Source organism: Martes martes, assembly GCF_963455335.1.
Source record: "Martes martes genome assembly, chromosome: 14".
NCBI classification, from domain to species: domain Eukaryota; kingdom Metazoa; phylum Chordata; class Mammalia; order Carnivora; family Mustelidae; genus Martes; species Martes martes.
The window spans coordinates 42,183,334-42,206,506 of NC_137902.1; the positions used below are offsets into that span (position 1 = coordinate 42,183,334).

The following is a 23,173-nucleotide window of genomic DNA, read 5'->3' on the forward strand; positions in this document are numbered from 1 at the left end:
AGTCCTGTCCAGCCCTTTCCCAGCTTGGTGGTTCTGACAGAAAGCCTCAGGCAGCCCCGCTCTCAGGCCTGCTGTGTCAATGCCTTGAGGACACTCACCCACCACCCTCCACAAAAGAACCTGGTTTCTAGAAGCCATGCCTGTGAAGCATCTGCCTCAGAAAAGGGCTGAGTCATAGCACGGCGCTGGCCACTCAGACCCTCCTCATGGTGTGAGCAGGTGCAGGCTGGGATGACTCAGGCTATCAGAGGTCCCCTTTAATTGTTCTCCCTGACCCTGTTGCATGCTTCTGGTGGGCTTCTGAGAACTGAGGACACCACTTAGGACAAGAGTGATGAAGATGTCTGGGTTAGAGACCGTATTCTGTAGGACAAACAGGAAGTTGCCTCTGCCTATCCCCTTTGCTCCAGTTCTCTGTCAGACCAGCTTACCTGGTGGCTCTCCCCAGGCATAGCTCCAAACGAACCTGAATTCTGGGGGGCGAAGGTGGAGCTGGATGGGGGCCCTAGGAAAATTCATAACTTAGCATCTTGTTTAGGCCCACTGTTGGCAGACACCAAGCAGCCAGGGCCTAGAAGAAGTAGGGGTGGCACTGAGCGTGTCCTGTAGGATTTTGGGTTCTGGTTCGGGTCAACTCTGGCCTGAAGTTCCACAGGGCCCCAGAAACCCCAAGGAGAAGATATGAGAGAGCAAGCACTGCAGGGGACTTACTAGGTCCTGGCTACAGTCCTGAAGAGAATACCCATGAGATCACCCCAGCCTGGTCTAGAATTCAACAGTCGCCTCTTGACTTGGTCATAATCCTCTTTAAATATCAAAGCAAAAACCAGACTAGGCCACCAAGCCACTTACACTCAAATGATCACAGCTGTGTTGGGGAGGGCATGGCCAGAGGAAACTTACAGCCTGGCTAGTCCCCCTTTCAGCCCATCTCTTCCCTCATCCCGGTTGGCAGTAAGGAGAGCTTGCCAGCCCTGTGCCCCTGCTCAGTGGTGATGGCCCCTGATGGGGGGAATGGCAGGGCTTGGTTGATGTTCTTATTGATAATGACGACATGTATGGGAAGGATGCAGATCTTGGGTTCTGTGGTCATTGGGCTCAGGTTGGAACTGTGGCTGACGATGGAGGTGTTATGATTGATCGTGCGGTGGGGGGCGGGGATTGACACTATTCAGGTGAAGATGCTGTTTGTCTTAGTTAAGAGAATGGGAAATGAACATCTTGGTTGATTGCATGATAGCAGTATACCAGTCAGGGGCTTGGTCTTGAAATTATTCACGCTGCCACCGACCGAGTTGGCATTCCATCTTGCAGCCTGATGGCTACGGCTCAGGGCAGCCCTGCCCACATCCCTCTGCAGCTGGGCTGCTGCAACGCACAACTCCAAAGGCCCCGGGGTCATTATAGTCTAGGCTAACGACACCCTCAAGAACAGTGTCTGGCAACCTCCATAGGCTATGGCGTCAATGAAGCCCTGCAAACTTTGCTAGTCCTACATGGCCTTCAGAACACAGAGCACCCTAGCCTGGCATCCCAGCTCTGGACCACTACCCATAATATCCATTCCAGCCAAACTGATTAACTCAGGATTCCAGGACACCCTTCTTCTCAGCACTTCTATTCCCTCGCTAAGAACACCTGCCCAGCCTTCCCTAACTGCACTTGCCCCAATCCTACCTAGTCATGAAGATCAAACACGCAGACACCTTCTTCCAGAAAGCTTTCTCAGACCTCCACTTGGAGGGGTGCTCCCTGTCTCTGGCTCTCACATGACCAACCTTGCATCGTGGTCAGCCACCGTCCACAGTGGTCCTTTCTGATTCCTTTGGCACCCACACCTGGCAGACTTGGTGCCTTGACTAAAGCTCACAGACAATGAATGCTGGATGAGGAAATCTCTTCTCAGCATCCCCCAGAGAGCTTTATACAGTTCCCTGGCCTGGGACTGCCAGTGCGCTCGTGCAGGGGTCGGGGGTTATTGGGAGGATACTGGGCAGGCTGGAGAGCAAATGAGGGCCTTCCAGGGCTTTAAGAGGGATCCAACAGGCAGAGGCGGAAGACAGGGGCTGCAAGGTCACCAGCTCTGACTAGTGGTCCTCTGCCAGCCTCAGACACCCACTGCCTGGGACTTCTCTCTGTCTGGCAGTGTATGGCCCTACAAACTACCCTTGGGCCTTGGATGTCCTCAATAAAAGCCAGCTAAATATGGGGCGCACCAGGGTGCCTTGATGCAAGCAGGGGCCCACACCTCCCCTTCCTGTTGATCCCCCAGCCACCTGCCCTGCCTGGTCCTGGCCTTGGCCCTGGACTCAGACTGATAGAGGCAGGAAGGTTTTGGGAGTCCAAGGGGGAGTAGGCTGGGAGGGTGCTTCAGGGAGCATCTCAGTGCGGTGGGCAGCATAGACCTCTCCCCCTTGGCAATCCCTTCCAGGTGGGATTGCCAAGTCTCTAGAGGCAGAAAGAAAGCCTTTGCCCAGGCAGTGGGAGTGGGAGAGCCTTCTCTGGCCAGTCCAGCCATAGGGAGGGAGAGTTGGGGAGCCCTGGGAAATGGACCTTCACATCTGCCTTTATTTTTGGTTCCCTATGGTTCCCTCAATCAAGGGACAGGCTGATGGGTAGGCAGGTGTGTAGGGAAGACATGAGCCGGCCAGCCTGGACCTTCCTAAATGCTCAGGACTAGGACAAGGCTGCAGGTGGCTGGGGCTAGATGCAAGATCAAGCTGGAGGTCTTCCACACCTGCCTGCTGCCTGAGCAAGGCTTCAGCAAGTCCAAGGATCTCCCCTCCTCTCCTCTCAGTCATGGCCTCAGCCCACTGAGGTCTCCCAGCAGTTCCCCTGTGAGTGGCTCTTCAGTCCGGGCAAGCCCTTTCCTTGCTTCCTGAACCAGGACTGATCATGACAGCATCTTCCTGGGCCAGGGGCTTGCAGCAACCTGGGGATGGGGATGATTTTTGATCCGTAGGCCTGCTGGTGTGGCTGGGTATGGGAGGGGAGGTAGGAGACATTCCAGAACCTTACCCCCCCCATCCCCACTGCCCTGTGGGAGGCTATAGCTGCCCTGTGGGCCCGCAGCACAGACTCCCAGCCACCATTCACCATCCCCTGAGCTTCACCAGCCCAGGGGGGCCCCCAAGTCAGGAAGTCAGCAGCAGGCAGAGCTGCACTGGGTTCCAGCCCCAGTGGACACCGCTGAGCCCCTTTTCAGGGGGTACCTGTCCTCTCCCCATCTCAGAACGCCCCTCTTGAGTGGTACGCACACAGGCACAGCATGACCGGGGCTGGTTTGGTTCATTTTAAATCCTCTTTATTTCAGAACAAGCATGCGTATATGTACAGAAGAGAGTACTAGGGAGCCATTCATTGCACACAGCACAGAGAGGAGAGCGCACACCCCAATCTCACCACAGCCTGGAGGGGCCTCTAGCTTGTCTACCCTGGGGCTTCCACTTCCTCCACAGAGAGCCTAGTTCTGGGCTGCCTGGGCTCCAAACGGCAGGGAGAGAGCGAGTGGGAGCGGGGGTGGGGGGGCAGGGTGGGTTGGCCTCTTCCTGGGACCCTGACCTAGAGGCAGCTTATTCCAGGACAGCACTAGGCCAGACTGCCTCTCTTAGGAGCTGAGGGGGGTGGGAAATGGCCCAGGGGCACGTTCTGTTTCCCTCGGGTCTGTGGTACTATGCCAGCCAACCCTGCCATGTCTTCTCTGATCTATGGCTGAGGCCCAGGGCAGGGGAGCAGAGGCGTGGGCCATGGGGGTGGAGGGTGGTGAGGGTGGCACTGGGGGGGCAGGAGTGGGCGTGGAGCCGTGTGGCGCTGGGCCTCGGCTATCAGCTCTGGGGCGGGCAGAGAACAGAACTGCTGAAGGTTTCTATCAAAGGTGCCCCCCAGCACAGTTGTACATTCTCAAGCATCACCATGGGGCTCACATGCCAGAACTGTGGGGGGGGTGGGGGGGAGTCCAGCCTGAGAGGAGTGGGGGCATTCCAGATAGGCTTTTAGCTTTTAACATTAAGGATTTGGGCCGAAAGGCCATGATGCCAGTTGCGCAATTTGGCAAAACGTGGGCTGTTACGTTCCGTTTCAAACCTTTCCCTGTGGCACAGAGAGAGAGAGAGAGAGACAGAGACAGAGACAGAGAGACGAGAGGAAGAAAGAAAGGGGTTAGGGGATGTGTCCCATTCCCCTGTCTGACAGCTCGGGCAGGGGGCATGGGAGGAGGGAGTTTGGTTTGGAGAGGCTTGGCCACCCACGGAATACTTTCCAGGTTTGGGACAAGACTAGAGTCCCAAGGACCAGGATTGAGGGACGAGAGTCCCTGAGCTGAATAAGAAGGAGGCCACAGAGAAAGGACCTGGCTAGTGGGCCTGAGGGCCAGCTGGGCAAGGGGGTGGGCCTCTGGGTTCTCCCTGGCCCACGTGGTGAGGGCTGGGCAGGGCTGCTTTGGCTCTTGGGACTGAACCACATAGGCAGGTGGGCCTAGCATGGTCTCTGTTCCCAGGCTGGGCATCAAGAAAGAGGAACGCCTGTTCCCATGATGAGATTTGGTGAGCAGACCTGTCACCTCCCTATGCTTCCCTGGCCTCTGCCAAGCCTTCTCTGTTCCCAGACAGAAGCCTTCACATACCACCAACTGCCCACACCTGCCCAGGCCTGAACACAGCCAGGTACACACGTGCAGCACGTCCTCGTGAGACCACGGGCACACCTACAGAGGACCAGGACTTCCACAACTTCCCACCCACGGGGCCTCTGCGGCTCCCCCCACAGCCTGCTCAGCCAAGGGTGCAGCACAAAACAGGCAAGGCGCAGCCAGAAACGCAAACACAGAGGAGAGGGTGTACCTGGGGAAACACGAGTGCCACAGATGCCAGAACCCTAGACCTTCCAGGCTGGAGGGACCGCTAACAGCCTCCAGACCAGAGGTGCACATTGGTGGCCCAGAGGCCCACATCCAGCCACAAATGCGGTGTGTTTAACCTGGACCGTGTTTAAAACTCCTTTTAAAAATTAATTGCTACATCCAGACCATGGAATACTATTCAGTAATAAAAAGAGATGAACAAACCATTGGTACACTCTCTAACTTGGCTAAATCCCCAGGGAATCAGGCTGACAGAGAAAAGCCAGTCCCACAAGGTCACGGACTGTATGATTCCATATACACAACAGACTTGAAATGATAAAACTAAAGACGTGGAGAACAGTTAATAGATCGGTGGTTGCCACAGGTCAGGGAGATGGTGTGTGCGGTAGGGAGGTGGGTGTCGTGATACACGGGCAACAGGGGGAGAAGCTTTGGGGTGATGGAAATACTCTGTGTTTGGCTATCCCAGTGCCCACAGGCTTGTTGTGATTTTGTACTGTAGTTTTGCAAGGTGTTACCATGGGGGATAAAGGGTGTAGAGGACCTCTCCATATTATTTCTTACAACTGCATGCCAATCTGCAATGATCTCAAAATAAGTAGTTTAATAAATGAATTGCCAGCGTACAAAGGTCATGAAGATCAGCGTTAGGTCTCTCAAAATCAGAGATGGGGCAGTGCTGGTCTTTCATTTCTCTAGCCGTCCTGCATCCCCACATACACGCTTTTTTACCACCCACGTCTGCATTACAGACTCCCCTTCTACACGCGGAGTCCTGCGTGCTGTGGCCCTGCGGAAGATTCTGTTCGACTGCCAACGTACTGGAAAACCACTGTTCCAGACCAAACTTTCCTGATACCAACAGGAAGCGAAGGCCCGGAGACATCACGCGAATGGCCTAAAATCACGTGGAAAGCCAGCAGCAGAGCTGGAGCTAACTAGGACCTCTCCGAGGTTGGGGAGAATGAAGGAAGACCGCAGAAGCAGGGGCCCTGCTGGCAGCAGGATGTGCGGCAACAATCGACCATCCCATAGAGACCACCCAGGACAGACATGGCCGGTCTGTCTGGCCAGGTTCACGGCCATTGTCATCAATGCTCAGTGACAGGCTCAGAGACAGTCCCCGAGAGTCAGTAACTCTAGTGAGCCTGCTCTGCTTGCAGCTGTTGGTAAATTCATAGCCTGCCCAAGAGAGGATCCAGGAGAGGAAAGAAGAGAGGGGCCAGAGAGAGGGGAGAGCCGGCAGGAGAGAAAGGACGAGAAGTCCTGGGACACCCATGGGGGTTTCTCAGGGATACCCAGGGAGGGTGCTGGTTTCTCCTGTGTGGTTTTCAGACTTGCTAGGCTGGCAGACCATCAAGAATAAAAAAATTCACAAAGTGCAGGTGACTTTTGCCATCTGCGTGAAGGTTCCCTTTGGGGGAGGGCTCTGAGCTGGGCTGGCCCCAGGGGAGTCAGCCACAGGAGCTGGGACAGAGCTGACTGTGCACAGGGAAGGAGGGAAGAGGACCCTGGGGTGCTTGCCCAGAGAGGCCACAGTGGGGAGGAGGGAGGAACTGGTGGGTGCCTGAGCTCCACTGGAAGTATGGGAGGGAGAGGAAAAAGAACCTTGGGTGGGGGGCACCGTGGAGTAGGGATTCAGAAGTGTTTTTATGCTCTTTGTGGAGGAGGGTGCGAGGGCCACCCTCCCCTTTGACTCCTCTGTGAACTTGTCACTCAAATCAACTTTCTTCCTTAACCCTTGGGGTCTAAGGGAGGGGCTGAGTTCTTCACACAGATGAGCATTGTGTAAAGGCAGAAATCGCACTTACAAGATGGTTGAGCTACAGGGTGGGGGGCAGGGGATATCTGGGTTACACACTGGGGTCCTCTGGGATGGTCACGCCCAAGCAGTGGGAACCTGATGCCTCGAAGATTTGAACCCTGCCTTGGACAAACTAGGCTTGCCTCCACTTCCACCCTCATCAGCGCGGCCCCACGTGGACCTGACCTTCTGAGCCATCAGACCCCCGGAGCACTTGCCCCAAGTGTGATGGAAGCTGTGGTGACCTCTCTGAGATTAGAGGCTCAGCTCTTGGAGGGAGGCCCCATTTGTGCTCTGCTACTTCAGACGGAGGCCAGGAGCCCCAGTACTCCCTGCACCCCCGTAGGAGCTGATAAGAGCTACTATTTCAGTCTGCCTGGAAAGTTTGCTAAGGTGCTAGGGTCCCTCCTAGGAGGGGGCCAAGTCCATAGCAGACGCCTGGGCTATTTAGGGGCCCACCCTGCCTCACCTGGAAGGAGAGGGTCCCTGGAGATTAGGCTCTGCCTTGGGCTGGCCAGCAGGTGGGCATGGGAGCCTCTGAGGGAAGCCACCTGCTACCATGTGTGGGGGATACCTTCTGTGTCAAGAGCCAGGACCCCGAGGAGAGGAGAGCAGAGGAGGAGGGCAGAGCTATGCACTACTATAGGACTATTGCAGGGGTGGGGTGGGGAGCAGGGCAGGCCTGGGAAGTGGAGCAGAGACGTTCTGTGAGGGGAGGGGATGCAGGGTCCTGTGACAGGCAGACTGCCCCCTGCCGTCGAGGCCAGCGGGACACCTTGCCTGGTACAGAGCCTCTGCTCACAGCATTCCTGCCTGTCCACCCCACCCCCCGCCCCACCCACAGCAGTAGGAAGAAGAAAACCCTTTGCACGTGTACAAGCCTGTACAGGCTGTTGCCCGGGCCCCAGGGCTGGCAAACTCAGGCTCTGCTGGAGTCTGCGACTTGGAAGTGGTGTGCAGGGATACCTCCCTGGGGATATAGCCTTCTGAGATTCCCTTCCTGTCAGTGCTGCTGAACTGGGAGGAAGAGAAGGACGTGGGCCCCCTCAGCGGACAAGACAGGTCAGCAGGGTGTGGGAGTGCAGCTTCTGACATGGGAGTGGGGCATAGCCCCCCTGGGGAGCAAGATCCCTGACCAACCCAGACCCAGGGTGGGGACAAGCGTGCTCTCTGCTGCTCAGACGGCCACTCGGGTGACCCCAGGGTATGATCAGGGACCACAGTCCCTCAGCAGACCTTAATCACAAACAGAACAGGAACACTGCACCCAGCACAAGCCTTACTTGGGGCCTCTGGCTGCTTATGATTCAGTGAGATGAGATCACACACCATCTCCATCGACCACGGGAAGAATGCACATTTGTGGAAGGCTCTGAGGACCACTTCCCAGAGATTAAAGTCAGGAAAAGGGAGTGGAGCAGGAGGCTTCTGCCCCTCCAGTCCTGGGTAGAAGGTTTAGTGGCTGTCCCTGAGCCTTCACAGCCTGGCCAGAGACCCCGTGGGTCTCTGTGGGGGAAGCTATTTTTTCTCCGGAGTGGGGTGTGTGTGCCCAGAACTGAGGGGGAAGCAGGATGAAGCCTCTATTTGAGCTCTCTTTCCAGATTTCCCTACAGAAAACCCTGCAATAGCTGGAAAGAGGCTCTAAAATGTGCAACAGCCTTCTTCTGGGGGCTGAGCCAGGCTCCTGTGGGATTAGGCCCCAGGGGGAAGGACTGATCTGCCCACATATCTCCAGGCCTAGGCAGAACAGGCCCCGGAAGATGCTTCTGAAAGGAGGGAATGACCAATGAAGCCTGGACACGTCCCTTCTTTCGAGCTTTGGTGTTCTCACTCAAGAACTTTGCAGAACCTGCAAATATTCCCGGGGAAATATGAGAGACGGAGGTTCTGCCTTCTAGACCGTGTCTGGTTAATGAGGTGCGAGCTCAGAGTGCCCAGGCAGGAGAACGAAACGTCCCCAGAAGTACTCACTCCAGGGGCAGGGCTCTGTCTCACAGGAGGGAGAGCAAACACACTGCAGGCTTCCTGACGGAAGGCTATTTGCTGGGGGGCGGGGCAGTGGCTGTTGGTGGGCGGTAAGCCCCTCTGTTGGGGAACTACACTCCTCACCAAAGCATCCATATGGGTGGCTTCAAAGAGGAGGTGGAAAAAACCAAAAGAGTGCCATGGAGCCTGGGGACAGCCGACAGCTCGGTCACACTTGAAGTAGCTAGGTACCATCTATTGAGTGAAATCTCATTTCTTCCCATTGGGGCTCTATGTAGACATCGTGTGGGCACTGAAGGGTTAACAACTGTGACTAGAACTACAGGCCATCTTAAGCAGGCCTGGGAGGACGACGCTTTCCCTTGGATGCCCCAGCCAAAAAGTGGGAGAAGTTTGGACTGGCATAAATAGAGGTTGGAAAACAAAAGCCCCCTCAACTCTGAGCTGACCCCAGAGCCCCACTGTCCACGCAATCCTGTGATCACTACATGCCGGTTAGCCAAGTACGGAAAGCCTGGACCCACGTACCAGAGCCCCTCTGAGCCCCAGCGCCTTACAGGGAGGCCGCCACAGAATGTGCTCCTGAGGCAGACTCTCCCAGGAAGAGCACGCACATTTGCCGCCGGAAGTACAAACACAATCATACGGAGCCCCGGGCCTCACCACGGAAGACCCTAGCAGGTTCCAGTGGGTTTCAGGGCAGTGTGCCCCCTTCATGCCCAGGCCCGTGAGCACCTGGATTCAGGTGGTAGGTTAGTGGCTACAGCCCCAGGTCTGCCACCGTCAGGGGACCATACCCCGAGACACCCAGCCTAGCAGTAGCCACTGTGCTTTGAGCAATTAATGGAACAAATACCTCAGTGTAGGTATAGACAGGTGAATCCTAAGGTGAGGTGCCCCTGCCCAGCACAGCCCTCCACATGCCAGCTTCCCTGTGCCCAGCCTCCAGACTCACAGGGGACGGGTGGGCCCTGAGCTGAGCCCGCGGGCAAGGCAGCTGGCCAGGTGCCCTCACAGGGAGAGATGCCCTCATTCTCAACAGCCCAGCAAAGGCCAAAGCAGCCCTGCCCCCTGCCCAGGGACAGAGCCAGGAGAGCCCAGAATCCTTATTTCTGCAGCCTGGGCCCAGGGGATTGAGACTCTGCTCCAGGCACCCAGCTCAGTGACCTGGGACAAAGGCCCCCAAGCCAGTGTCTGCTGGAGCCCTGCAGGGGCCAGGAGCTTCCAAATACATAAACTTGAGAGGTTCCTTCCGTGAGTCATGTGACCTGGGAGCTGCCTGGGGAGGGGTTGGGTTAGGAGGGACAAGGCCACAGAGCCTGAGTCCGGGCACTTACCTTGACCTTCGTAAAGCTTCTTCATCAGGGTCTTGCACTGTGGGTAGAAAATTGTTGATTAGGAGGAATCGCAGGGAACATAGGAGTCCCCACCGAAGACCGAACAGTGATTGCCCCCAGCCTGTAAACCGTGGCAGGGGAAGACTGTGTGCTGGGCAGAGGGCAGGGGGAGACCAGAGGAAATGGTGCCATTGGGAGGGAGTAGTCTTTTAGTAGTAGGCTTTTGAGGCCCTCTTATCCCAACTCTGGGTCATCACATGGCATGTGGCCGCCCCCACCGCAGTTAGAGACCTGGGCAGAGGGCCCATGTCATTCAGCAGCCTGCCCCCAAGGGCCCAGAGTGGTCAGCAGACCACTAGTTATCTGACAAGACCAGCTCATCTTCAAGGGCAGGGGTTTGACAGCCTGGCTGCTGTGGGCCCCTCCGCATCTCCCCTGCCCACGCCCCCTCCCCACCCCCAGCCCCACTTACTGTATTCTGTCCCGGTCATCTGGGCCAGGATGCGGAAAGAGCGAGACTGCAGGTTGGAGGAGCGTCGGGCCCACTCGTCAGCCTCGTCTTCCGGCTTGTTCTGGTTCTTAATCACCGCCTGGTACACGGGGGAGGCGCTGTCCACAGCAAGGTCTTTAATAGGAAGGCTCCTGCAGGTCAGAGAGAAGCGTGAGTGAGGGCAAGGCTGGAGGCCTGCTCCTGTCCTCCTGCACTCCCCCCGTGGCTCATCCACTCGCACCCTTACACCCTACACACCAGTTGGTGGCCCCTGCTTTTCTCAACCCGCTGTGCCCTCCACCCACTGCCATCCAAAAGCCTGCGACAAGGGCTTGGCCTGGGTCCTCAATGCTCAGAGAGGCCACAGCAATTCCTCACGGATCCTTCCAGCCACGCCCACACCCCACCCTGGGCGGACTCCACACACAGACCTGAAAACCCACTCCCATAGCTGCTGCCCCCTACCCCAGTGGGGACGGCTGGATCTCTTTTAAGGGAAGAAGAGGCGGAATAGGTCTCTTGAAATAATTTCAACCTCTCTGAGCAATTCCTGAGTTTGGGGCTGGGTGACAACGGGCCTTTTGGGGGACTCAGAGGCTTCTTCAGGGTCAGTCCTTTGTCCCCCGCACACTGTTGGATCCAAACAGGGAGCCACCAGTGCCAGGCCTGACCCAGAATAGGAGTGGGGGCTCCCGTTCAGCAAACACGGGCAGGTGTGGTGGGGAGGTGGCATGAGAAACAAGGCAACAAGTCTGATGGGCTGGCGTTGCCTGCAGATGGGGAGGGGGGCTCTGGCCTGCGGGAGCTGGGAGAAGAGCTGCAGGCAAGGTCACTAGTCCTCTGCTTCAGAACAGCATGGCCTTCGGAGGAGAAACAGTTGACCTTCCCTTAGATTCCTTAGGCACATGGCAGGTGCTCAATACTTACTTAAATGAATGAATCCCAGATCAGAGCCAGAAAGGACCCCAGAATCTCTTGGGTCCAGAACCTCCCAACCTGAATCAGCCTGCAGAGCATCTTACAGGTGCCCACTTACCCTGGCCAGTGAGAGCTGGAGGATCCTGACTGCCCAAACCACACTCCAAGAAATTAGGGTGGACTTGAGTCAAGTTCACAGCAGTGGCGCCCTGACTCCCCAGCCTATGAACCAGTGGCCCAGCCCTCTCTTCTTATAGATGCTGAAACTGAGGTCCAGAGAGGCTAGCTCCAGGTGACAGCATGTAGGGGCCCTATTGGCTCAGAGCCCAGGTTTCCTGGGTCCCACCCCACAGTCCTTTCCATCAAATTTTCTTCAGCAAAAACGGCTGAGAGAGGGTACTTCTGCTCACTGGGGCCTTGCTCGCCCCAGATGCTCCACACCTGGAGACATGGCCCCGCCCAGGCACTCACTCTGTGCAGTCTCCCCTTGCCAGCTGCTATGGCTGCCTCTACTTGCCCTCCAAAGGGCCAGCTGGCTGGGAGAGGGAACTCCCTAGTGCCCACATCTTCTAGCCTCTCTGCAAGGAGCTGGAAGGAAACACTGGCCTACTTTCCCAGGACTGGGAGTCCCTCAAGATTGGTCCTCAGTGTCTGGCTCAGAATGGGTTCTAAGAGCAGAGGTGGAGAAAGGTGACAAAATGTGACCAAGACTGCATGGAGCTGCCTCTACTTCCCTGAAGGGTCTCCCCTGCCCCCTGGGAGCTCCAGCTTCTGTCCACCTCAGATCAGATGGGGAAGACCAGCAGATCCCTCCGGGGTCCAGCAGCAGGGAGGCTGGGGCTGCCCAGAAAGCAGAGTGGGATCTCACGCAAGAGGCCATTTCTGGCATTGGGAGGAGCAGAGGCAGGTCTGCTGCCTTCAAGTGAAAGGTACAGCAGGAAAGCAGAAGCAGGACTCTCCGGTCTGCTAGAAGGGAAGGAGGAAGTGTGGACTGTGCCACGGGAGAGGGAAGGTGTAGACCCAAGGCCAGGCCCTGCCCTTGAATCTGCCTACACACAGCTGTTTGGTCCAGAAAGTGGATGGAAGGTGTTTGCTACCATTTCCCTGGAATGTGCCCTTGAGACACTCCCCTGTTCCTTCCACAGCTCCAGGGGCTCAGAAACTTCCCAGGGGTGAGTCCCTTGGGATTCACATTGCTAGCTCCACTTTCCACAGTGCTGTGCAAAGACCGGGGATTTGTGTTGTTGCCACGACAGCCCCTGGGAGTCAGATGAAGGAATTCCTGTTCCTTTTGAGACTCCAGGACTCCAGGAGAATATGTACAGAGAAAGGATGGAACAGGCCCTATAGTCCTGGGACCCTGGGTCAGAGGCGACTCTGGAGCCACTCCCAGTAATGATCTTCTTGCCACCAAATACATGCCACAGTTACCACAACATCAAGGTCACCTCTAGACACTTACCCACTGTCCACTGCCCTCAAATCTGACTCATCTTTGGCCTCCCATGGATGATACTGGCAGGTGCTGGCTCCTTCAGATCCATGAGGATCCTGGGGAATGGCCTCCAAGAGGCCCCCTCATCACCCCTTCCCTGAATAATGGCCCCACGTGGATTCTGACATTCAGGTCTCTGCTGTCCCAGAGCAGACAGGAGCTGCCGCAAAGCATAGCCCAGAGATCCACTCCCAGCCTTGGGTGCAGGGGAGGCAGTGTGATGTCCCTGCTCTCATTTCCGTGTTCATAGTGACGTTATTGGAGGCAAAGCCCAAAAGCACTTGCCTGTATAGTCTCCTGAGCATGTCGTTTGGCTGTGAGGTGGGTGTGAGGAGGAAGATGGACAGAACCGCTGTCCTCAGACATATCCCACCAAACCCACACACCATCCCTCAACCAGACAGACGACCACGACGCGGAACAGACAGTGTGGAGTCTACTTACGCCAGCGGCGACGCCCTGCCAAGCAGAAGAAAGCCCAGCAGTGAGTGCGTGTCCATCAGCGGACGGCAGAGGGGCCGCGCACACACAAGGGAGCAGGGTTAGGGTCAGAAATGAGTTAGGGGAGTGGGGTGGATAAAGGAGGAAGAGAAAGAGACAAAAAGAAAACTGTCAGTGAGGAAGGAATCATGGACATTAACAGCAGAAATGGAGCACCTTACGGCACAGGGCGGCACCTACCACCTGGTACCACAGTTGCATCAGCCCAGCAGGGCAAAGTTAGAAGGAAGGGGAAAGCAGGTTGCTTCCCAGGCACACAGGGAAGGGAGGGAGAGGGGAGGGGAGGGGATAGGAGGAAGGTGGGAGAGGTACTCTGAGAAGCCTAGGTTAGATCAATGGTGCGTCATGTTAAAAAAAAAAAAAGAGAGAAAGAAATAGTGGTGAAACCAAATGATAGTAGTCTTTTTCCAAAGACAAAAAATATATAAAGTTAGTGAAGAGCAGTTCTTCCATTATTTTCCACTGAACTTCCCTCTGGCAATGTTACCGCTCTTAAGGGCACACCAAGGACACACGTGGCGAACAAATGTTAACAGGAAATCCCTGTTAGCTTTTTAGCTTAGTCAGGCAGCCTTGTTTTTCTGGGTACACATGAGCAAATGGTTGAGTTTTGAAACTTACGTGGTCATATTTTCTGCTTTGAATGGTGGGATTAAAGAAATAACACTCTCCAGAGTTCTGCAGAGAGCTACAGCTCAGAACCTGGTGGGTTTGAGACTCAGGGCTCCAGGGCAAGCAAACTCTGCCCCCTGGTGGCCCAAGGAAGCACTGTGAGCGGAAGAGGAGAGCGGAAGTCCGCACCCGGTTCCATCCTTTGGCCCCTGGAGCCTCCCCCTTGTAACTACAGGTACTGTCATGGCCACCGGTATGGCCACGGCTGAGTTCTGCAAAGGTCAAACACTATCAGAGTTATCTGGGACTTTTTAACCCTTTTATCTCTCTTACAAACATCTGTTTTTCCCAGCTTCGGGGGAAAAAAAAATACAACCATCATTTTAAGATTTCTTGCCTTGAGTTGCTTAAGATCCTGACTTGGGGATAACAATGATATTCTCAAGTAGAAAACAATACGAGTGTTTGTGTGAGAGAGAGAAGGACAGAAAGATAGAGACAGAGAGAAAGAGACAGAGACGGAGAGACACATACAGGGAGAGAGAGAGACTATGAGAGACAGAGAAAGAAAGAGGGAGTGAGGTCCCTATTACCATTTGCACTATTAGCGTTTTTTCCCCACAAATGATTTCCAGCCAACTCTTTCCCTATTTAACACTTGAGTTCCTCAACCATTGCTAATAGGCAAATTCTAAGAACCAAGGATGTCTTAAATCTCACTGCCCTGAGAATGGGCTTCCCTGAGTCCTGGGTGTTTCCCAGGCTCTGCTGTGGGCTGACTACAACCAGTACCTTGGATGATTTGTCCAGAGGCCCCTTCCCAAACAAGAAACCTGGTCACCTGTTTGAATTGCTCGCATCATTGGAAGAAAGCAACAACTTCCCCCAAAGAATGGCTTAGTCTGTGAGAAGACTGGTTTATCCAGATGTGACCCAGGATTCCAGATGTTTCTTTCTAAACTGACCCCCTTGCGGAGCCCGGGGGAAAATGCAGAAGCTGTGAGAACCGCTTGGAGCAAGCACCATATTCGTCGATTCTCCACCCTTCTCCTAAAGCTGAGACTGATTCTGAAGAGAGAATATGATGTTCTGGAAGGCCTGGCAAAGGTTGGCTCCCCTCCAACAGCTATGGCCCCAGAGGCTCAAGCGAGGGAGGAAAGCTGGTCTCGATGCCCAAAGTCTCTGATGGCACCCAGCAGCCTGGTGCTGTTGGCCTCCACTGGTGAGGAGGCCCAGCCAGTGGTGGAGGCGATGACCGATGAGCAACGGCGGAGGAGGGGAGGCGCTTACCCACTGAAGTCACTGCCCTGGGCCTGGGCCTGCCCAGCAATGGCGTCCATAATGGCGTCCTGGGAGTACATGCTGATGGGTGTGTTGTACTGCGCATGGATGATGGTGGCCTTGCCGCCCAGCCCCTTCACCTCAATGGGCTTGTGGGTGGACAGGGCAGAGTCCTTCAGGGCGCTGGGGTTGAACCGTTCCTGGTAGTCGGCGCTGGGGGAGGGCAGCAGGGAGAGCAGAGGAGGAAGAGGAAGGGAGGTGGAAGGAGAAAAGGCAACAGGTGGTGTTACACAGGGGGTCAAGGCGAGGGCTGGTGGTGGAGAGACCTCCCAAGGCCTGATCCCAGATAGGTCCCCCAAGTCCTCTGGACTATGGACAGCGGGGTCTGGTAGAGAAAATCCTCAGCACCCTCCCCAGAGCCCTTCGTGGCAGGTTTCTCTGGCCCACCCTGGCGATGCCAGACCCTGGGAAGCCTCTGCTCAGCCTGAGCTACATCTCAGGGTCAGCAGGGGGCGCCAGGCATTGAAAGCTCTCTCACCTCACCAGCAAGGAAGCAGAGACAAAGAGGGTTGGGGGTCAGGGACAGGAGTTGGGCCACACGTGAGAAGCAGCGGCAGCCCAAGCAGGGTCCAGAATGACCGAAAGGCAAAAAGCAGCCGGGCACCCATAGGGGTTCTGAGCAAGGTTCCTCCACGACGGGGCTCGTCCTGCTGGCCATGCCCTCCGTGGCCCAGGGCTCTGTTCCTCCAGATGATCCAGGGCACGTGTTTCTTCCTCGGAGCAGGACTCGGGCTGCTCAGTCCCCCTCAAGTCCAGCTGGCTGTGCAGCCACCAGTCTCTGCCCATCCGGGCACTCCCCTCCAACAGATGAGTGCACTCCCCGGGCCCAGAAGGTCAAGCGCAGCCCTTCGGAGCAGTCCCACCACCGCCGGGACAGATGTGTCTTCAGGCTCACGTGGAACCCAGCAGGAGTGCGGCACACACTCCACCACCGTCCCCCCCTCCCCCCAGCGCCAGCCTGCTGGTCTGAAGCAGCCACCACAGGAAAGGGCGCAGGGAAAGGGCACATCAGACAGAACCCTGGCACCCCTCCCCAGTGCCTTTCCTCCATACTTGCAGCTCCACTCACATGCAGGCTCGCTCCAGGACACGAATGCACGCCCACTCACACATGCACACGCACGTACACGTGCTGACGCAGGCGCACGCTGTCCAGACCCACAGACACTCGGACGCATGCTGGGATATGCACACAAGTGCACACACATGCTTTCCTTTGATACTAACTTGGCTGGAGAGTTGGCTACCACCTGGGGAGGAGAGAAAGAGCAAAGAAGACAGGGCTATCAGAGTGCGGTCCTGCCAGGGGCTCTGAGCGCTGGGACCATCTTCAGACTGGCCCTCGTGGAGGCTGCTCCAGCCCTGACAGGCACCGGGGGAGGAGAGTGCCGAGGAGAGGGGCAGGGCTCCGAGTCAGGGTCACGGCCTCTGAGTTTGGGTCAAAGGTGCTGACAGTGGTGATTCCCTCTCAGTAGGTCCACAGTCCCTGAAGCTTTGCCAGGAGTAAGGGTTTCCTAGTCCATCTTCATGGGTGCCACATACTGCCTGGCTGGAGACCCCAAGACAGGAAGATGGAGAGGGAGACCCGACCAGCTGTGGCTGCTATGGGCCAAGCCCAGGCTATAGGTGCCTCCTAGCTAGTCAGCCATTCTGGACTTATCCTTGTGTAATTGGCAGTGGTGCTGGGGCGTGCAGTTGGGTTACCCACAATCCCCCAGATGTACTCTCCCTCCCAGAGCGGGCGCAGGCAGCCCTGGCCACTACTTCTGGGGCACAGGGGTGCAGTCCCCTGTGATGGTCCCTACGGGCCCTGTGGATGGTCAGTGAGGCAGGATGGAGGAAGGCGGAGGCTCAGGAGAAGGTCCAAGGGGTATTGCAGGAAAGCCCCTAGCCAAGGCAGCCCAACTCAGACCCAAGAGGGACCCTGCCCTCACTTTTGTCTAGAGCAAGCCTCCTGGAGCATCATCTCCTTGGGGGAGGCATTGCCTACATTAGGTTTCCTTAAATGCAAATCCCTTGCAGGGCAGACCGGGGCAACACCAATGGCCTTGTCAGAAACCTGAGGGAATGGGCGCCTGGGTGGCTCAGTGGGTTAAAGCCGCTGCCTTCAGCTCAGGTCATGATCCCAGCGTCCTGGGATCGAGCCCCACATCGGGCTCTCTGCTCAGCAGGGAGCCTGCTTCCTCTCTTCTCTCTCTGCTTACCTCTCTGCCTACTTGTGATCTGTCAAATAAATAAATAAAATCTTTAAAAAAAGAAAAAAAAGAAACCTGAGGGAAAAGAGCACAGGTGGCATCCCTGCCCCCGTCCCAGACTGGACCACTCGGGGCTCTGGCTGGGAGATCCTGGGCCCCAACTAGCCTGACCCTGGTCATCCCTTGGCCAGGCCAAAGCTAGGGGGCCCTCTGGCTGCACACCTTACAGTCTTGGAGTTGATAAACTTCCCTCTGTCCTCTAGGCTCAATTAGCTCCAAGTGGAGCTATATTAGGAAAGATCTTCCATCCCTTCTCCATTTCTGGCCAGTGCTGACAGCTGCAGGGTCAGCTCTTGCCCTGACCAGCCCAATGTCCCCTACAGAGGGCAGTGGGGTGGGGAGGGGGACTGCCGCCTCTGCCCTTCCCTGCCCCAGCACCTGGCAGCCGGCACCGTCTTTGGCATTGACTCCTGCTCCATGCCTAGCTTCCACCTGAAGACTTGGAGGCTGAGTGGCCCGCAGCAGACAGTTCAGAGAGGAGCCAGCACCCAGGTCTCGGGGAGAATCAGTCAAAGATGTAAGATCCACCCAGAGGCCCCTGCACCGAGTGCCCTGAGGGGGTACTGCCCTGCCCTGCCAGCTCACAGCGGATGGAGAGAGACTGCTGCGATGCTCTGGCCTGCAGACCTTGTACCCTGTTTGTTCTCGCCAATCCTCCCAAGAGGATTCAAGCTGCCAAATACTCACATTGCAAGCTGCCTGGAGAAGAGAAGGAACTTCTTTTTGGAGCCAGGTGGGACAGAGTTTAAATCCTTACCCTGAATCTTCCTAGCGCTGTGACTCTGGGCAGTTCCCCACCAGTCTCAGCCTCAGTCCCTCATTCACAAAATCGAGATGATGGTGGCCACTGCACAGTCTGTGCACACTAAACAGAATCCTGAGTGTAAAGCCCTTGGCATGACTTACGTGTGCAATGGATGGGATGTGGGGATTAGCATTTACCAGCCCTGTCACCTTCCAGCACATAGGCACTTAGCAAAGCTGGTAGCCTCAGCCCATCAGAAGCTGCCTGGGCTAGCCCAGGTCAGAGGCTCCCTGCTTCCAGCATCGCCTGGGGACCGCAGCATAGCCTTTACTGTGGATGAACGGAGATGTACTCCTTCCACTAGCCTGTCAACCCTTGGAGAAGATGTTGGACCCTGCTGCTCTGAGTGTCAAGTAATAAGTTAACACTTGTCGGCTTCTGAGAAGCCCCTGCACCAGAGGGAAGGCACCCCTGGAGTTATGGGAAGCTGGGATGGGGCTGGCCCTTGACTTTCCTGGCCAGGTTGTGAGGTCCCTATCACCATGTAGGGAGGAGTCAGTCTGACCCAGGTACCAGCCCTGTGTGCCACTGTGCTTATTAGCTGTGTGTGACCTTGAGCAAATCACTCACTCTGAGCTTCTACTTCCCAGCTAGGAAATGGGGGAAATGATGCTCACCTCTGAAGTTGCCAAGAGCTGGAGTTAAATAAAGCACGTGGACTGTTAGCTGGCCCCAAGTGTAGACTGAGGGTTCACAAGGGGACATATTACTGTCACTGTAGGTGGGCTTCATGGAGGTCCCTGTCTCACAGAGACTGATTTTCCCTGCCAAGGGCCAGTTCCAGAGAGCACCAGAAAGAGCTACCAGCCAATCCAAGGTGGAAGGAGGCCATTTCTGCTGTCATTCCTTGAGTTTTTTGGCAGAAGCTCCTTGCTGGAAAAAGCCCAGGGTTTATGGCTCTGACGCCTTGGTCTGAGGAGGCTGGGGTCCAGGTGCTCAGGCTGTCGAGTGCTCAAGGGCAGCTTCAGCCAGGATCCCAGAAACAGCCGAGGGCTATGGGGAAGCTGGGGATCGGCAAGGGAGCAGTGAATCAGTGGGGCACAGGTACCTTCTGTAGCAAGGGCAAAGGAAGGGCACGGGCGGGGCCAGACTGACCCAGGTTCTGATTCTAACTCCTGGGAGCATCTACCGTGTGACTTCAGGTAGCACACGGCAAGTGTGCCGGCACGGAGTTCAGGGCTGTGCACGTGTGTCCTCTTTCCATCCTGCCAGCAATCCTGAGATATGGACAGTCTCACACCCAGGTACAGAGGAGGAGCCCCGAACCCTTAATGATGGCCTCGACTCAGCCCGCTCCACCTCTAGAGCACATGAAGATAATTATACCCATCGTAGCTGAGAAGTTAGAATAAGATACAAGCAGAAGGGCTTAGAAGCTTGTACATGCTCGGCTTGGGGGCTCCCTCCCCTCAGCCTCTCCACAATGTGCACCCTGGTTGCAGGTTCTTTTAGCTCCTGCGCTCACAGAGTCCCACCAGCTGGCGCTCAGCAGGTTGGGTGTGGCGGGGGGGGCAGGCTACCATTCTCCTACACACCCTCTTTGTCCTCGGTTCTTCCTTGCCTCATTCTATCTCAGTTCTACAAGCCCATGACACTCACCCCATTCCTGAATCTTTCTGCACCCAGCTCAGTCGCTCCCACCTACAGGCAGCCTTCCCAGATCACTCCCAGCCCCCAGAGAACTTACCCTCCTACCTTTCTACTTCTTCCCTGCTCCTGCCTCAGGGCTCCTCCAGGGGACCAGCCTGACCCTTGTCCCAGGGTTCCTTGAGGCAGCAGGCTTCATCTTGTGGGGGGTGTGTGGCAAGGGGGTGCTGGTGTGGACGTTTTGGGAATCAGTATCTCTTGGATTCAGACCTCACTTAGCCACTTAGCAGCGGGACGACTGGACCTCGACTAAACCTCTGAGCCTCAGTTTCCCCCTCTGCAGGATCCAACACATCACCCCAGCTTGTGGAAAATAATGACGCATCTGGCTCCTGACAAAAATACCGGCCAGGTCATTACTTGTATGGCTCTAGGCTTGTGCCATCGCGTGGGCCAACTGAGGCCAGCTCCTTGCTCTGACTGCCTGGCCAAGCCTCTATGAGCACTGAGGACCCCGGTGGCCCCAGACCACCAGCAGAGAGCGGCGCACCTGTTACCTACCCTCCTGGGAGTCCAGCACCTGAGGCCTTCCCTCGGAGGCTCATCTGATACATCTGAGCCATCTCCCTCAGGGTCTCTGCTGAGTACAGGCCAATGGGGTTGTTATACTGCCTTGGCTGGCTCGAGCCCTGCGGGGCTTTCGGGCTGAGTGAGTCCAGGGCTCCCTCCAGGCTGGTCTTGGCCCCTGGGCTGCCCCGCGGAGGGCCGGGCTCAGAGGCCTCCGTGTGTGAGGAGAAGACGGAGGTCTGGGAGAAGGAGCTAAAGGTGTGCCTGAGCTCCGGGATGCCTGGGGTGCCCAGACTCGCCCTTGCCTCAGAGTTGGGGCTGAGTGCCGCCGGGCTGCCGTTCGTGTCCCGAGCGGGGTCCTGGCCCAGGGCGCGCCATGCAGGGGAGAGAGAAGAGAGCGGTTAGAGGCCACATGGGTCCCAGCGCTTCCGCAAGGACCTGAAACAGAGGTGTTAGTGTGAGCGCCCAGCAGCCTGCCCCCCTGCCGCCACCACGCAGAGCTCGGGAGGGGACACAACGGACACCTGCAAGAGAAGGGTTTTGTCGAGGAGAGGGAGGGAGGCACCCATCCCTGGCCCTGAGGCCCACATCCTCCTGACCAAAGTGCCAGCCCCACACAAAAAGCCAAGCCAAGCCAGCCCGCCTGCAGGGCTGCAGAAAGGGGACGTGGGCCTCAGGGAGCTGGGGAGAGCCCCCTCCATCCTCTCTCTGCTTCCCATTGCCCTGAGTAGAAGCCCCTAGTTGGCACAGCCTGGCCTCCTGCTCTACCAACCCCATACTGAGATGCCTCCACATGGCCAGCCAGAGACCCCCCCCACCCTGAGCTGGCAGTGGTCAGGCAGAGTAGAAATGCAAGAGGGAAAACTGGGACACTGCGGGGCTGACAACTTGTTCCCAGAGTCTGCCTGTGCAGCTTCCCCCAAGCAGCCCTCTGCTCCCTTCCCCCATCTGTCACCCACCCCAAGCCCCTGTCAGCCTCTTCATATCAGAATGAGGTCATGCGGAAGGCAGGGAGTGGGCCCTGCAGGAGGGGTGGGGTGGGCCTTCCATGCTTCAGGTCAAGTCCTTTGGGCACACAGGGTTGAGCTGCTTCGAGGGAGCACCGAGGGGGTGGCAGGCAAGGCGGTGAGGTATGCCTGCCCTGGGCTTGCTGCCTGACTACCATCAGCACCTCTGAGGGGGCTGCTGGGACATCCAGTCGGGAGGGGCAGTGGAAATCAGAGGGAGAGACCCTATGTCAGAGATAAACTCTGAGGACCAGCAGGCCCCCTCCCTCCACGCCAGGGCTGGCTGCTCAAACCAGGGTCTCTGGCTTTCATGCCCCAGTGACCCCCCTTCCAGTACCCTCAGGATCCTTGTCCCCACCTAGCTGGGAGGAAGATCCCTCTCCTAAAAACACCATGGCCTAGGCTGGTTTCCCAGCAGCCCAGCCATGAGGTCCTGGGACCAGCACCCAGGCAGACACCCCACACTCGGTACTGCATGGGGGCTGGAATGCCTCTTCTTGGGGGCCTGTCCCCCTCCCTCACGCTCAGCCATAGCTGGGGCAAGAAGAGGGCTGATCCTACTACTCTGCCCGGTTTGGGCCAACCAAGGGCCAGGCAGGCAGACCAGGAGCCACCCCACAGGAACCACCGCTGGGAGTGGAGTCAGCACCTACCTTCTGGTGGGGAATCACCGGCAGAGGGGACTGGACCGGGGGTGCTGTTGTGGAGATGGGGATGGGGCGCTTTGACCTGGAAGAAACCAGAAAGGGGTCCAAGTGAAGACAATTGCCACTAAGACCAGGAGCTCCTGCCAGGGCAGGGCTGGAGACAGAGAGCATTAGAGACCCGGGTCATTGGGTGACAGCTTTAGGTCCACTGTCCTCCCCATGGACTGGGTGACTCCAGGAAGGCACTGGGCCTGACCAGGATGAGGAAGTCATGACCCTTGGACACTTTGCTCCCATGGGCCTCTGTTAGGTCCTTAGGAGGCTATCTGGGGCAAAGAGGAGGCAGGGAAGACCCTGGCTTTCAGGCCTGACTCCCCACGCACTGACTGGCAGCACTGTGACCGCCTTGACCCCCCAAGGCTTATCCATAAAGTGAGGCACACACGTGCCAGGTGTTTGATGGCTTGGCCCTGTCCTCCTCCTGGTCCAGAGGCCCTCCTTACTTTCCTGTGTGATCCTGTGGCACAGGCTGGGCCCACATGACTGCTGCCGGACCCCTTCCCTTGGGCCCTTGATGCCCACATCCCTCTACCCCCTGCTCTGGAGAGCCCCCACCTACTTCTGCAGCGTGAGACTCAGGTTGTAGCTAGCAGACTTGATCTTGTTCTGAGCTTCCAGGTGGGTCATGGTGTCTGTGTTGACTCCGTCGATGGCCACCACAAGGTCACCCTGGCTGAGCTGGGACTGGGCGGCCTTGCTCCCCGGTGTGATCTGAGAGAATGGCAGATGGGGCGGCGGCAGTGAGCGCACGAAGGACGCGAGGATGGGCTGTTCTCGAGGAAGAGTCACCTGGGATCATCCAGTAGAGGCCTGCCATTTCCTCTTCCATTCACTATAGGCAGCACCCACTGCTCCCCAAGCCTGATGCCTCCTCCTGGCACACCATCACCCCTCTGCCTA

General features: G+C 56.8%; 1 protein-coding gene across 5 annotated transcripts in view; it reads right to left on the reverse strand.

Moving 5' to 3' along the window:
* The window catches only part of LDB3 (LIM domain binding 3), a 62,109-nt gene that overhangs the window by 28,302 nt on the left and 10,634 nt on the right, over nucleotides 1–23,173 (reverse strand). For 2 of the 5 annotated variants that reach the window (XM_080823019.1, XM_080823018.1), the window contains 6 exons: nucleotides 22,833–22,984; nucleotides 22,220–22,295; nucleotides 20,554–20,918; nucleotides 10,461–10,630; nucleotides 9,989–10,025; nucleotides 3,272–4,089 (listed from right to left, as the gene is read on the reverse strand). In XM_080823019.1, the coding sequence (XP_080679145.1) occupies nucleotides 3,993–4,089; nucleotides 9,989–10,025; nucleotides 10,461–10,630; nucleotides 20,554–20,918; nucleotides 22,220–22,295; nucleotides 22,833–22,984 (897 nt within the window). In that variant the 3' untranslated portion in view covers nucleotides 3,272–3,992. Of the gene's footprint in view, nucleotides 1–3,271; nucleotides 4,090–9,988; nucleotides 10,026–10,460; nucleotides 10,631–15,294; nucleotides 15,499–16,572; nucleotides 16,596–20,553; nucleotides 20,919–22,219; nucleotides 22,296–22,832; nucleotides 22,985–23,173 lie in introns of those variants that run through there. The other 3 variants (XM_080823016.1, XM_080823017.1, XM_080823020.1) reach the window with 2 other exon arrangements.